General features: G+C 37.3%; 2 protein-coding genes across 5 annotated transcripts in view; both read right to left on the bottom strand.

Annotated features, from left to right (window-relative positions):
• Positions 1 to 9194, bottom strand: part of LOC108521476 (putative methyltransferase-like protein 21E pseudogene) — an 18618-nt gene extending 9424 nt beyond the window's left edge. Inside the window, exons 1-3 of the mRNA XM_017861336.1 lie at positions 9163 to 9194; positions 8586 to 8726; positions 6198 to 6277 (exon numbers count right to left, since the gene is read on the bottom strand). Of these exons, the coding sequence (XP_017716825.1) occupies positions 6198 to 6264 (67 nt within the window). The 5' untranslated portion in view covers positions 6265 to 6277; positions 8586 to 8726; positions 9163 to 9194. The remainder of the gene's footprint in view (positions 1 to 6197; positions 6278 to 8585; positions 8727 to 9162) is intronic.
• A 2534-nt stretch (positions 9195 to 11728) lies between these two features.
• BIVM (basic, immunoglobulin-like variable motif containing) overlaps positions 11729 to 16347 on the bottom strand; it is a 76706-nt gene continuing 72087 nt past the window's right edge. For all 4 annotated transcript variants that reach the window (XM_017861444.1, XM_017861451.1, XM_017861344.1 and 1 more), the window contains 3 exons: positions 15043 to 15243; positions 14099 to 14183; positions 11729 to 12409 (listed from right to left, as the gene is read on the bottom strand). In XM_017861444.1, the coding sequence (XP_017716933.1) occupies positions 11819 to 12409; positions 14099 to 14183; positions 15043 to 15243 (877 nt within the window). In that variant the 3' untranslated portion in view covers positions 11729 to 11818. The remainder of the gene's footprint in view (positions 12410 to 14098; positions 14184 to 15042; positions 15244 to 16347) is intronic.

Genomic DNA, 16347 nt, shown 5'->3' on the forward strand with positions numbered 1-16347 from the left:
AAAAAAAAAAAAAAAAAAACTCTTTAATAGCTATGACAAGTGAATTCAAGCTTCCATTTGAGGGCTGTCATGAAAACCTGCCAGCAAAATTTAAAGTAAAATCCCCTCTACTAAATGAAAGAAACTGTCATTCAAATGAATCTTCTATTCAAAGATGAATGTCATGTGCTTCTTAGAAATGCCTACAGATTTAAAAAAAAGAAGTTAAAGATATTTTCAGATTAGTAAATAGTCACAGGCGTAACTTAAAAGGTACAATTCTGAAAACCTTAGCAATGCCAAGGTCTTGGACCCTTATGTTGAAACCAATTCCTGAGAAGATTCTACAAATATTCTCTGTCTGCTGGTCTTCTTAGTTTCAAGAATGTATAGAGGTTGTAACTCTAATCAAGTAGACCATACAATGCTACATTTTGTCCTTACAAAAGAAAGAAAGTGTATCTTTTATTGAGGTTGCTCAGGATGCAAGTGGAAAAACAACATGAATTAGTTGTACTACAAGTTTGCTACTGGGATCATGGAAGGGACAGACAACGAAACAAATGTCAATAGCTTGATAAATGCTATACAACAAGTCTTTCTAAAATGCTATGGAAACATGAGTGGTTGGTTGAATCAGGAGAAGCATCATAAAAGAGGAGATATTTAAGCCCAGGAGCTGTTAGAAGATCTATGGAGCGAGGGTACAAGGCTAGGGGTTTGGGCCAGAATCCCAAAAGACACAATTTCTGATGCCATAATCCCCAGTGTTGAATCCTGAAAGATTAAAACCCCAAATACATAATTCTGATAAAAATAATTTTAAAAGTTCTTTAAAACATATTTACATTTTTAAAAGAGTTTAGAAACATAAAAATACAACAGAACACTTCGTGGGCTACTTTATACAATAAAATTGGCAATAATAACATACATAATTTTGCAATCATAAGCACTCAGGTGTGCTACCCACAGTTACATGGGTATAACAGTTATAAGCAGACAAACTGTATTCATAAATAAATCACTTATATAGTTTGGTCACTTGAAATATCCTGATGACCAACCTAAGTCTTTTGATGAAACTGATCCAAACCTACAATGGAGCTGGATGCGGTGGCTCACACCCATAGTCCCCGCTACTCAGGAAGCTGAGGTGGAAGGATTGTTAGAGCCCAGCCTGGGCAACATAGTGAGACCTCCTTGCTGAAAAAATTAAAATTAAATACCAACAATGGGTCGCCACCACATATACAGTTGCCTAAAGAGCTGAGATCTTGAAAAATGTTACCGTTCACAAATGCAGATGCAGAAAAAGGACATCCCTTTATTTATTGAGGAAGTTTTAAGGTTTTAAATATATACACAATGCTTGCACACAAAGTCAGTGTTGTTAAAATGAACTTTCAGGGAGTCAAATTTGCAAAAAAAAAAATGCATAAAACAAATTAGAACTCTCTAAAAGCTCATACAATTTATACTTCTAGTTTTGAAAATGTAAAGGTGAAACATATAGCATAATGAATTGTAAAAAATAATGCTGATGATTTAAAACGGTGAGAAAAAAACTTTAAAAAAGGAAAAGAAAACAAAACCTTCCCAAAGAAACTAAAAAGAAAATTCAACATAGGAAAAAGTATATTACAGGGATAAATTATGGGCAACTGCACGGAGGTAGCCGGTAAGAGCTGGCCGACTTCCACGATCGTTAACTCTATTCTGAAGTCTTGCATGGAGATGAGTAACTGTTTCTTTTCTTTTAGGTCATGGCTCTTCTTGAAGAATACATTCACATTGACTTTCTACATGAGGCTGCTCTTTTTGAAATTCTAATTTGATTCAATATACAGTGACATGAGCATTTCCTATTAAATTTCCCATCTTCTGTGTCATGCTTCTATGTTGTTTTGGGTACAGGGAAATCCATTGCTCATGCACTCATATACAGACCACATATTAGGCTGAAACAATACTGGTGATCAAACAGCAACATCACTGTGTGCTTTCTTATCCTACCATGCACATAGTTATTTTAGAGTCAGTAACTTTGCTGGCTTCATCAGGAAAATTCAGCTTTAATTCATTAAGAGCTCCTAGAATTTCATCAGCTGAAAGGAATGCCAATGCAGACAAACAATGCGTTTTAAACTGAAGTTTTCTGTGTTACCATATTCCACAGGCAATCTACTCACCTGAATTTTCCAGCAAATGTATTGGACTGAATGGAAAAAGAAACTGTTGGTAACACCTTGAAATCCACCTTAAGAAGTTTTGATGGCACCTAATTCCAAATCTATCATTATGGTTTGGGAATTCAGTTAGATGTGAGGGAGTTTGTTCTTTATTCTTTGTATTTCAAAGGGGATTTCAACATTCAGGATCATTGCATTTGGGATTGTGTCTTTAAGGATTATAATCAGCATTATGCAAGGTGTATGCTGGGGAACTATAGAAAATAAGCCTGAAGAAATAGGTTGGGATTAAATTTATGTGCAACATTGACCTCTCTTCTATAAGGTGAGGAGGAGTCAATAAAGATTATTAGAACAGGAATTGACATGATCAGATTTGATATGTAAGAACTACATCTGACACCAGTAGCTGAAGAACTGGTGACCTTACAAGCTAATTAGAAGAATTGGAACAATCTAGATGAAAAATGACAAGTGTCTAAATGAAGGCAGTAACCTTGGGTCAAGGAGCCAAGTATGAACTTGTGTGCCTTCGAAGCGGTGGAATGCCTCTCCTAGGGGCGAAAATTGACATTCAAACTTGACATTCAAATCTGAGTTTTGAAGACACCTGAAGTAGACTGGTATATTCAAGAGTTATTTTTATTCAACATGTAGAAATTTATTAGTCTTATCTGGAAGTTAATTATTCATGTTACTTGTAAAATGTTTAAAATGTGTTAATAAATTATTCTCACATTAGTAATTATATGTGCTATAGTACTCCAACTAGTATATTAAATATATTGCCTCAGACTGTAGTTTGATAGGTTTCTTAAAACAGTGATACAATTATATAAATTTCCATATATATTAATGCAATACTGTTTATAAAAGCCATATTACCCATTAATCCAATTCTGCAAAGATTTATGAAGATGCTCCTGAAAAATTTTAATATGATACCTTGAGTAGAACATTATATTAAGTCCTGAAGGGAGTCAACTGACTGATGATCAGAAATACAAGATCACTGCTAATGAGCAAATTTAAGTCAGCCAATAGGGTTATGTTATAGCTAATTCATTCATCCATTCACTCATTTATTAAGTATCTGGGCACTATGAATTAGAAGGCAGACCAAGTGCTGTATAACACAGGTTCAGTAAAAGTACTATAACAGAGGCTTCAGTAGGCAACTCAAAAATAGAAAGTTCCACCTCTCAGAGAGCTCAGGAAAGACTTATCTGAGACTTCCTAATTATGAGTTTGTCAAATAAGAGAAGGGAAGACCTGTCATACACAGGAAATGACATGTGCAAAAGCCCACTGGAAAAAAGTCTCCTGACCAGTTCTCGAACTTTGGAAACCCTGAGAACCAGAATATAGGATAAATGAGGATAGTAGCACAAGGTAAAACACATTATGCCATGCTAAGAAGTCTTGATTTCATCCTATAAGAAACAACGAGGCACTGAAGAATTTTAAGCAGAAGACAAATGTGACAAGATGTGGATTTAAAAGATGACGCAGTGCAGGTTACAGTAGGAAAAAGAACTAAAGGGTAAGGAAAGGGAGTTGGCCCGGAGCAAGACAGACAATTACAAGGCGGTTAACAGCAGTCAGGAGCAGAGATAATGAAGATCTGAATCCAGGCAAGTGACGGTGGAAATGGAACAAGGGGAAGGCAAACATATCAGGAATGTAAACTCAATGAGATGTAATGATGAAGGGCGTGAAGGAAAGGGAGAAGATCAGGATGATTCCAGGTTTCTGGGTAGCCTGGGGAGTGATGTTGCCATCGACTGAGATCGAAAATATAGGTGGAGGGGCAAACTTGCAAAGGAAAATTATTTTAAATACATACTACTCTGGGTGTGCTACTGAGATTAAGAGAACCTGCCACAAGGCGCAGAGTTGCCCAACACTGCCCACTGCTGCAGTTGTGGCTCCTGGGAGAGCATGCTCCTCCTGGGGCTGCCTACTCAAGCAGCCGGTTCCTGTTCCATATAGGACACCCCTCTAGTGGGCAACTCCTGCTCAGGGATTTTCATCAGCCCACCTGAGACTGTCTCAGAATTGTGTTGCAATTGGAGACTCTTCACCCAATCTGTCTTCTCTCTCTCCTCTCACGGGCACTGGACCCACGCTGGGCTCTGAAGACCCTCATTCCCTACTTCTGTTTCCTCTTTATCCTCCACAAACATTTCCCCAAGTAAATCCCTTACATGCTTAGCCCCATTTTGGCATCTATGTCTTGAAGGCCCTAAACTGACAGGAGGTAGTAAGTAGGATGTCAAGTAAGCAGCTGACGTGACAGACTTGAGGGTCATTGTGAGCCAGAATCATTGAGCCTTGGGCAGGATGAATCTGCCCCAAGGCTACAGGTCCTCGGGTGACCCTACTGTTCCATAACAGATTGCTACATGTACTAACAGCTGGCGAGAGGCTGTTGGCATGAGGCAGGCAACATAGGATATTTAGAATAGTTAATGTGGGTAAGGTTTTAGACACTTTAGATTATAATATAGCCTTAGAAACACATATAGAATTATTAGCACCCACCATAGCCCTAATTTTAATCTGTGTATAAATAAGTGACATCTTATAATTCTTGGATCTTCATGCCAGTGTTGAAATACGAGCACTGACCTATGGGTTTGCTCTATCCTTTCCAAGCACAGGATTCTAAGTATAAAAGAGTTAGGGCAGGAAAAGTCCGTATCCTTCAGTACTTGAGAACTGAGTGTTCCTCTACTTGGTGATGCCTTTCCAACCAAATGCCACCTGATCTGCTCCAAGGACACATCCTTAATCCCCTTAGCTCTGTGTGTGTGAACATATTTTTAAAGCTTTAATTGGCTATATAATTACAGAGTGTGTCTGTCTGAGTTGTAAAACATTGTAATGCTAGTTCCGTCTCAGCCTTACCTTGAACTTCTTCCATTTTCTTTGTAATTTGCCAAATTATTTTCTACACAGTTGAAACCAAGAATTGTTACTAATGGTAATGATAATGATGTAATTGTATTTCACACAGAAATTGCATCTTCATTCAAATCATCTAAATTTCTCGGTTCTCTAAGTGATCAACTTAAATGGTTAGGTTTGCAAGAATCACTTGGTAAAACTATTTGTGTTTCAGCCAGGTAGGCTGCCAACACTGGGCATACACCCAACTCTCTTGGCCTAAAGATGTGCTCTCCTAGGTAGAAGCCACCTGGAATGGCCAAAAACAGAAAAACCAGGACTATACTGTTCAGAAAACATCTACAGTGTGTGCAGATAAGGAGAGAACAAAAGAAATCAAGATAGTTAGATTTGTATTACAACTGCTCTACAAAAATACGGTAATTTTTCTAGTCTGTCAAGAGTGTATGTCTGTACTTTTGATCTCAAGACAACAGGGATGGTTATATTATATAACTCATGCAAAGTCAAGCTTGATATTTAAGACTATATAAAAATGATGGTTCAATTTCAAATAACCACACTGATAGTAGAATTCAAACTTAATCTCCTTACATCTAGAGGTCAAATTACATTATGTATTTGCCTCTAATTAATAGTTAGAGGAACCATAAACTCAGGCTATAGATGTTTGTATAGCCTAAATTCGCCTTTCATCCAAGTACTAGTAAAAACTTATAGTTTTACATAAAACTATTTTTATCTTTCTTACAAGCTTCTTATCTGAAATAAAATTTGCTTAGAAATCACATCAAACATTTAGTGTACAGCTCTTGAGAAAAAAAGTATTCCTTATTTGAAGATCAAAAACTCTGTACATGCTTAGCAAGTCTATAAATCTAATATATTCTGTCAAAAGTATCTTTAACATATCAAGATCATGCTATAGTAACAGACATTAAACATTATTCAAGATGTTTGCAGGCTCACAAATATAAACCAAGACATAATACACCATTGATAAAAGTCCCAGCTCCCTTTAAGACATTAATGAATATTGCAAAGGTGACACTTTATATTCTATTAGTTATTTGTCTTCTTAGAATTGGTAAGCTACATAAACATAAAATGATTTACCTTCTTGAGCTTCTGAATCCAACAAGTAATGAAATGATGGTTGATGATATATTGATGCTTTCTTCATTATTTCTTGAAAACTAGATAATACATTAAAATATCAAATGGTAATAATTAATTCAAAATGTGTATGGAGTGCTTTTATATTTTCTTAATAAAGTTTAACTTCAAATACAGTAGACAAAATTATATTAAAATATCATATTAACAAAGTGTGATTTAAGAAAGACCACCTAAACACCATCTAGAACAAATTAAAATGAGAACAAAGGCTTCTGAGTCAGAAATTTCAAAAAGCTACTACAGAAAGAAAACATATTCTTCACCAGACTACCTCAGTTGTAACAAAGAAAGGCATCATCTTCATATTGATTAGTAAGATCGCAATCCTAAAATTTAAGAGGTGATTAAAACATTGAAAGTTCTCTTGTTACCATCAATGCATCATTAGCACGTAGGCAATGTCAAACAGCCTCACTGCCAAATAATCTTTTGAGCAGCGTCTACCTTAAGGAGTCCATACTATCACAGCTGATATAATAAAACTGAAGAAACTATTTACGCCTCTCGAATAGAGCAGATTATCTGAATAAATTTAACAGTTATTCAAACTTTGGAAAATAACAATTTGATATTTTACTTCTCAATCTGGGGTAAAATAACTATTGCGGTACCGTGAATTAATATAGCACTCCTTTCTTCCAAGAATCCCAAAGTACTTTTTACAGCCACCACATTTTCTTTTACAGCATACTGCAGCAAGTTAGAAGACATTGTTTTCCCTACAGTTTGCAAATCAGGAAAGCCAAGGTTAAATTATGTCATTGAGGCTACACAGCTAAAACGATAGCAAAAGTGGTCACATGTTTTGCTCCCAATTTAGATCTCTCCCATTAAAGAAAGACGTCTTCATTATACGTGTCTGCCTTAAAGCTGATATTTAAATGGAAAGCCTGGACATACCTAAAGGAGTTAGCTGAGTTTCTAGAAGCTTAAAACGTATCATCCACAATTTTTGTTTTTGCTGCTGAGACCTCTGGTAGTGACTGAAACGCTAGCATCACAGCACACAGTTCACTACTGTACACACTGGTAACGAGTCCAAGCAGAAGGGATTAGGATGCTGACAGCTGCAGCTCCCATGCCTCTGGTTATACAGCAGTGAGGCTGGAATGCCCGTAACTAAGTGGGCAGAAGGCTAGGAATATCCCATGTGAGTGTCTCGTGAACAGAGCTAAAGGTGAATACAACCCACTCCCGGAAGTGAGCGAAGACTATTTGGAGGAGGTGATCCAGCTTTTAATTGGGATGCCAAGAGTTATTCTAAGACTCCATGGCTATGACATTCTAGGAAATGAAGGCCACATATTTTTCATGTCACCTATCTGCATGGGAACACTGTTTTTAGACTCCAACAACCATATCAGAATGTGTGTAGCATTGCTCTGCACCCAGGAATCAAACTACCATGATTCCTTTTTGTTCAGACTGAATGGGCAGGCTGAGAATATAGATCCACATGTGCACCTGCCCAAGTGCATGTAGGTGTGCCTCTCAGAGGACATACACATTTTCCATGCCACTGGAAAGATCCTTGATAGAAAGTTACAGAGTTAACGATACAAGCAATATTGGAAAGTTAAACTTACGAGCGTGACTACAAGTCCACGATGTGTACACAGATGAATCAAGGTCACTTTAATGTATTGGAAAGGGCTAGGAGTTGGGAAGTCTGATTTTAGTTATTCCTGCCTATAATTAGATTGTGATTTTAAGCCATTTACTTAGTATGTTTCTTGGTTTCATCATCTATAAAACAAGGATATATCAGAAGGGTGTCTTAGCCTTTGGGAGGCTAAGGCAGGAGGATCACTCAGCCCAGGAAATGGAGGCTGCAGTGAGCCGTGGTCACACCACCAAACTCCTGCCTGGGTAGCACAGCAAGACCCTGTCTCAAAAAAATATAAATATCTTTTAAAATTAATACAAGAGTCATACAACATATATTTATGGGGTGAATATTATAGGTAAAAACATTCTGGAAAGTTCAAAATCTTCAACAATGCAAACTATTATTCATAGGCAGTTAATTTGGGGCAGAGGATCCTCTCTCTTTTGGGGTTTTTTAAAACAAGAATAAATGATAAGTAAAACCATTGTCTTTTTTAAGGACTTTTGGAAAGATCATGCAATCCTCACTGTTAGATCTCATAAGAGACAGAGTCCCTAAATCAAGCATCTTAACCAACATGATGACAATGATCACTTCAGTTATACTGAACTGTTTAACAAGTACATAGAGACTTCTGCCTCCAGCTATAAGCAGCTTATAGCAAACCTCAGCTTCTATTAAGAATGAGAAAAGCAGATTTTTAAACACATACACACCTCACACAAACATGCCTCTCTTATAAAGTATCAGAGAGCTGTCAAGGCCGCCAAGAATTCCAGGCATTGCTGTTTCTCGAGGAAGTCAAAGAGAGGACCGCATGTAAGGATAAAAGCGGAGCGTCAGACAATCTCATAGAACTGTGGAGACAAAAGAAAAGTGTTTGTGGCTGCCAAGACAGCCAGAACTGTGGGCCCAAGATCCCAGAAAAAAGGGACAGAGAAGCCTGACACTTAGCGCCGATCATTCACTCGAAGAATTGACTGATTAAGCTGTTTAGGGCAAGAGGCGAATTTTTGAAGCATTCAGTGACAAAAGCAGAACCAAGTGCAAAAGAAGAAACATCGGGGCACTCCTGGAAAGCGACTTTCCTGGAATGCGGGGGAAACTAGAAGCTGGAGTCTTACAGAAAAAAACTGCAAACCAGCCTTGAATCTACTTGGTCCTGGCTGGCTGCATTGAGATGATCTTCCCCTCTGCTGCCTGTCAAAATACACTCTGGAATCCTCTCTAGAGGAAGATATAGAGTACCTATAATTTTTCACATAGACTGTCCAACATTCAGTCAAAACTTACCCAAGGACGCCTGTAGTCCCAGCTACTCGGGAGGCTGACGCAGGAGAATGGCGTAAACCCGGTAGGCGGAGCTTGCAGTGAGCTGAGATCCGGCCACTGCACTCCAGCCTGGGCGACAGAGCCAGATTCCATCTCAAAACAAAACAAAACAAAACAAAACAAAAAAAACTTACCCAAGCATACCAAGAAACAGACAACAGAAATAAACTCATGGGTGACTTGGATATTGGAGTTATTAGACAGACTTTAAATAACTGTGATTAAGATGCTCAAAAACAGATGACAAGGAGAAGCACACCAGAGAACTGGAATCTACAAAAATCAGTCAAATTGGAAAAAAAAAAAAAAAAGAGTCAAATAGAGCTGAAAAATAGCAATCAATGAAATAAAATACTCAATATATGGGTTTAAAAGCAAGTATAAAGCTAAATAAAATATTAATGAGCTGGAAGATAATTGAAATAAGCTAAATAAGCTTTATACATATATATAAATATAAGCATATTTATTATGTACCTAAGTAAGCTCTAGGTACACCAACTTGATGTGAATAATAAAAAATTTATCCAGCTGCTGATAATTTTAAATGGGCAACCTCTTTTATATAGGTAAAATAGCACCCTGGAATTTTGAGTTAGGAGATTTCGGTTCAGGTGAGAAGTTTTACCTACTACATGGGTGAATTTGGCAAAACTGGTTAATGTCTCTAAACGTGTTTCTCCCCTTGTAAAAGCATGTCTTGGTCACAGGGTTAAGAGAAAAAGAAGATATAATATTAAACTGTTAAATAAATAGTGTTACAGAACAGGTTTATCATGGTCCTAACCATCCATTTCCCTTGCTTCCTAGGCACATAGATGGGGTAGAAATTCCATTTCTGAGCATATCTAGCTGTGGCCGTATGCTCAGTCCAGGTCGACGAAATGAGAGAATAGTGATGTTTCTAGTCACCCTTCACAGAACATTCTGGTTGCCCTGGACTTTTGTTCCTTCCCCTTCTGGCAGGATGCAATGCAGATGAAGTAGTCACCCAGAATAGACCCTTCAGGCAAGATAGCACCACACAAGACTGAATGACCTCATGGTGCACAACTGCTTCATCAGCTCAGACTGGCCAGACTGTTGAGTAAGAGAGAAGTAATGTTCTAGCTTATTTGGACCATTGTATATGAGCATCTTTTGTTGCAGTGGCTTATCCTTTCCCCCAGCTAATGCAGTGAAAAGCAAAGGTAAATATCTACTAAAGGCATCAAATTAAATTTGTTTAATTTAACAGCAAGACTGTTATCCTACCTACAAACATATATGCAGAAAACTCCCAGTGACAAGTCATTCTGAGAAATGAGAAAACCTGAAAAGTTTTCTTTCCTCCTCTTGCCTCCAAAATGTTCTGCTCCAAGTTCCTCCAGAGAAAAGAAGCATGAAGAAACCATTTGAGTTTATTTCTGTGGAAAACACTGTTGACTTTAGAAGGAAGCTGCTAGAGAAGAACGATGGATACAGAAGATGTATTTGAAATTAGGAAGAAATAATGTGCAAAGAAAAGCAGCTGCTGTAGTTCAAGGACTGGAGAAGTTTGGCTGACAAGTCAACATAAAGGAGAGCCTAAAAAACAACACATCTAGGAGTTGTTCAAAGACTGCTGGAGGTTATCTGTTTGGATTTTGTTTTTATTGGTGAAGATTTTCAATTTGAAGGCTGAAGGGAAAAGTCAGGAAAGATGGAAATACTAAAGATGCCAAAAAGACAGACCTGGGAAGGCAAGTCTGAAGGCAGATGACCCACGCTTAAGTAACTGGTAGCACTCTCCTCCAATCGTTCCTAACTCGAAGCAACTGGGAGCTTGGGAGTTGTTCTTGGGAGAGGTCTCCGCAGGAGCAGTCTTAAAATAACCTTGTCTGTCCACTCTGAACAAACACTGTGTCAACAACAATCAACCTCTGCAGGCCACTCCTAAAGCTGACCCACCTACACCAGTTCAACTCCAGGCCCGAGCCTCCAAATCCATTTACACAGAAGTCAGCTTCTGACAAGTGAAGTCTCGTTTAAAACCCAAACATCATGGTACAGAGGTTCCCATACACTTACTGCTCACAGGTAGAATGATGGACCCCATTTAGGTTTCCTAATTATTTACTAAAACCACAGTAAACATATTCAAATATGTCCCAGCAGTGAGGTTGCCTCCTGCTATGCTTTTAAGTGGAACCTGAGGGAGAATGCAAAGCCATGGGCAGCAGAGTTAACAGCTGTGTGAAACTGCCACTACTGTGGAATAAGAAACATGCACATGTTTCTTCTCAGTTAGGTCTGAATGTCAGAGGGAATGCCTGTTGAGAGTGAGTGCTGATCAACAGAAATCTTTCTCATTTTTTTTACATGTGGCCAGGAAGGATCAGACATTGTAAGGTAACGAAAACATGAAAAGACAAAGTCTGTGAACACAAGATGATATCCAATGACACTTGAAATATTCAACTAAAAAAGACTAGAAAAGTAAAACATTAAAAAGCAAATGTCAAATTTAGCATTTGTATTTTTAAGAACCACACACTAAATACAAAGCCCGTGCAGATAGTTAATTTTATTATGCCTTCACAACAAATTCATTACAAAAGTCTGTCATACCTAATTATAGAGGATACATATTTTTTAATTAGGTTTTCCTTTTTCTTCCCCTTGCACGTCTCAGTTTCCTTCTTTTCTTCCCAAACACAGATCTGGCAGTCACAAGGACCGTCTTCTCTTTCCCTCCGTCATCATCACTAGAACTGCTGGTGGTCACACCTCCATTCTTCCCAGGAGCTTCCTTCACTGAGTTCTGCGAATCTGAAGCACTGATTTTTGGCTCTTTCGCTGCTCTTCTCCTTTCTACATTCATTAAAGATAAACTTTCAGCATCGTCACTGGAAGATCCATCAGATGATTCTGAGAGGCAGGTCTCCCCCAAAAATCCACCCCACGTATTCTTTCCTTTAGAATTTGAAAGCCTCTTTCTTTTCAGGCTTGATGACTCCTCCAATGTATTTGTTATGCCTCTCTTCTGGGTTTTTCCTTTTGCCTTATCAAGTATCTCAAATTCTTTCTCCATAGCAACAGAAACTGCTTCTATTTCACTGGCTGCTGCTTCTCTCTCTTTCCTTAGCATACATGTCACAGCTCTGTTTAGTCTCTGGCTCTTAATACGTTTAGCATCTTCTTTCTCCTGTTGTGCTAATCTAAAGAAGGAATCGATTCGGAGCTGTGTCTAAAAAATAACAAAAGAATAATAACAATAAATCAGACAAGTCAGTCAAGTTTCTGAACCAAATCAACAAGCTCAACCTTGATCACTCACATTGGATTACTATGTCAGAGAATATTAATTCATTATCTCCCAAAACCCAGTTCTCTCCCAATGAATTACTGATAGTAATTTTCACTCTCTAAATCATACCTAAAGCACTACTTGTACCATCTCTGTCAACTAAGTCTTTTGTCCACATCTCATATGAGAAATTTTTTCCTAGATATTCAAAGAGTGTTAAATATTTTTCTGTAGCTAAACGCTTCATCTTCCTCAGGAGGAACACAATTTCATGGGGCCTGTTTCTAAGTCCTACTATATCTTTCTTTTAAAAACATTATCATCATACAATGCCTTTAAGAAGCAAGTTCACAGTATATATTAGCAACTGTAAGAAATATTCATGCCTTTTATTCAGCAAATTCACTTTTAAGAAGGTACTCTTTACAAATAGCTACATATGGGTAAAGCTATATGCCTAATGTTCATCACAGCATTACTATAAAAACTTGAAAATTAAAGGTCCAACAAGTAGACTGAACTAATTATTTAAATCCCTTTCATGACATGTAATCTAGTCATCTGGAATTAAGAAAACTACGCAATACGTAGAAGAAAATATGCTAATAAGTTGGGGGGAGGATTAGATATATTAAGTTACACTTAGTATGGTCACAAATAAATGTAGGAAAATTTGTTAACCTAAATGTTAACATCTGTATTAGAGAAGGTAAATAATGAGTAGTTTTAATTCATTTTCTTCATTTTCTAATTTTGGAACAATAAACACATTAAGTTTTAGAATGAAAAGGGAGATAAATATTACAACAAATTTTATCTGAAATTAAGAAGTCACCAGACACTAAGCCAAATAGCTTTGCTTTTCAGTTGGTTTATAATGTTTCCAGTAGACAGTCATCCAAAAAAACAAAGAGAAACTCGTAGAAATGTTGTCTAGTCTTGTTCATGCTTTTCAAAATTATCCAAGCCTAATGAAAACAGGTTTAATTTAAATATATTATCTCAAAAGCTACACTCTCATTTCTGCTAAGTGGTTCATTTGTATGTATGTCTTGTGGGTTGTTTCTAGTGTGAGCGAAAGCTTGCTTTGCGTGAGTCGGAACATACTCACAGATAAAGCAAGAAGTAGGTACCTAGAGGAACTGAAGGTCACACAAAAAGGGCTCCTTCCCCATAAAACCCTCTCCTACTGATACACAATAATGACTGAACTTCTACCTTTCAAGATTAATTTATAGAATTTACAAATATTAGTACTTATAAAAACTTCAATGATCAGAATCGCTTTGGATTGAACACTTCCTTTCGTTAAAAAATGAAAGTAACGCCAAAGGGGTAATGTATTTACTCAGAAACACCTTAGTGTGCAATCAATTATTAGACTGGTTTTTTCAAAGAAAAAAATGAATATGCAAGGACTCAAAAGTTCAGCCCTAAGAGTGATCATAAGAAATGAAGCCAAAGTCTAATTTTTCTTTTTCTATTTTCTTCTCTTCTCTCATCTAAATTATCCTAATTTCAAAATGTCTGCTTTATGCCCTAAAATAAAAGAGTTAACTGGTCTTTAACAGCTGTCAACCACAGCCTACTCTTCATCCTGAACTTAGGAGAAGGGTCCACCATGATTACCTGCTGAGCATCGAGTTGCTTTAATACAGGAAACAGAGATTCATCTGTCTTCGTTCTGTTCCAGCCGAAATACCGCTGACAAAATATGCAGGCAGTTAAGACTTATAAATATTTTGAAAGATATTTAAACAAGGGATAAATAAAAGGTCCAAAGAACCCATTTTTGATTCCATTCCCCGTATCTCCTAAGATTTTCCTATTTATAAAGATTAGAGTGCTAAAAGAAAGTAGGAACAAAATAAATTACTCCAGCATAATCATCTGGCACTATGTTCTTTTCAATTCTTTGAAATAAAACATACGTAGCTCTCACTGTAGGACATCAAAGACTTGTGACTATGAAAAAAGGTTACCTGGAATAAAAACAAGTTTCAGATATTCTACCTATTTCTTTGAGAGAAAAAATAAAATGTAGTTGGATTAATTCTAGTGCAAGTTTTGAAACATCTTTCCAAATGATTACTTAAATATACACGGAGAGGAAAACCAGTAATAAAAAGGACAAGATTAGTCATCTTCCTTTCTTTCAGAATCAATAATATTTAAGTATGCAGTTGTATCTATGAATGCTTATCACTGCTTATTCAAACAAAGATCCTCTTTAAAACTAAAAAGAGGGGCCAGATGCAGTGGCTGGCGCTACTTAGGAGGCTGAGGCAGAAGGATCCTTTGAGCCCAGGAAGTGGTGGCTGCAGTGAGCTGTGACTGCACCAATGCACCCCAGGCTGGGTGACAGAGTGATACACTGTTCCTTTAAAACAAACAAACACACAAAAAACAACAACTAAGGAGAGGGAAAAAGGAGTGAAAAGGAGAACGGGATACTAAGAATATGGGATTAACGGGATATTAAGAAAAAATGATCCAAGTTTCTCTTCTGTAAGTTTTAAACCAAACACATATTTCACAAGGTGTTTCCTTCTCTTTTAAGAAGTAAAGGATATTCTCTAATTTTGTCCAGATCAGGTTTCCCCCACAGAAAGGATCCCTTTGAGTCATCCACCACGGGTTTGAGGTAGGCCTCGGCAACAGCTGGGTTAGGAAAGCCAGGGGTGAGTTGCAATGTCCGTAACTTTTTTTTCACTTTGGTGTCATGAGGATTAGGTCTTATCTTTGGATTTTTTTGAGCTTCATGCCACCATTCTCTGTAAAGGAAACAATTACTTACACAGCAGTAAGACATTACAGTTCATGCACTATGGATGAAGAACTAAACTTAGAACGTGTAAACTCAAGTTCTAACTCAAATTATACGATATATAGAATATTTTATTAATTTCAGTATGATTAGCCACAATGTATAATGATGGCAAACATTTATGGAAGGCTTCCTCTGTGCTTGGCACTGTGTTAAATATTTCACATGCCCAATCATAACACAAGCCATGTCCTATCATTATCCCCACCTCACAGAGGAGAAAACTGAACTCAAGAAGAAGTAACTGGCTCAAGATTTCACAGCTGGAATTGGTACAGTCTTCCTCTAGAACCCACACTCCTAATTATACCACAGAAGTTACAACTTCTCTGGGTTTCTTTCTCAGCAGTAAAATGGAAGTAATATCTCTGTGTTATCTACCTCAAATCAAATACAATAATGGATCGAAGAATATTTAATAAAATGCAAATATGCCAAGAAAATGTTAAATTTTAAAAACAGATATATATTTAATAAAATGTGAATATTTAATAAAATGCAAATATGCTAAGAAAATGTCAAACTTTAAAACATATATATCTGTATATATTTTATATATGTATATAAAACAGATAAATATATATAAAAACAGAGAGAATATAACTCTAAAGTAGGATTCCAGTTTTGGAAAAAACACATATATGAGAAAAGTAAACAGATATTTAAAATAAATAACAGTAACAACTATTACTTGGCCGTGTGCTAGGCAATATTCTATGCAAGAACACAGCCATTCATTTTCTTCTTTATAGTTTATTCATTTTTCAATGTTTTCCATTGTAAGCCTAAATCAGTGGGATAAAGACAGTAACGCACTCTTGGAGCATCCTGCCATCACGAAGGTGGTCCATGTGGCCTCCTCTTGAGCAGGGAGGCTGTGGCTGACCAGTGTGACCCCAGCTGTGCCGGGCCTAGGAGAGGCCCTCGCCACTTCCTGTCCCCTGGACCTCCTGCTCTTGGCTCCAACATGCTGTGAGGAAGCCAAGCTCACAAAGTGTCCATCCAGGTGGAGAGGCCCCGAGGCTGACACCACCACCTCATCAGCCCTGTG

The sequence above is a fragment of the Rhinopithecus bieti genome, unplaced genomic scaffold (assembly GCF_001698545.2).
Source record: "Rhinopithecus bieti isolate Rb0 unplaced genomic scaffold, ASM169854v2 scaffold_2254, whole genome shotgun sequence".
NCBI classification, from domain to species: domain Eukaryota; kingdom Metazoa; phylum Chordata; class Mammalia; order Primates; family Cercopithecidae; genus Rhinopithecus; species Rhinopithecus bieti.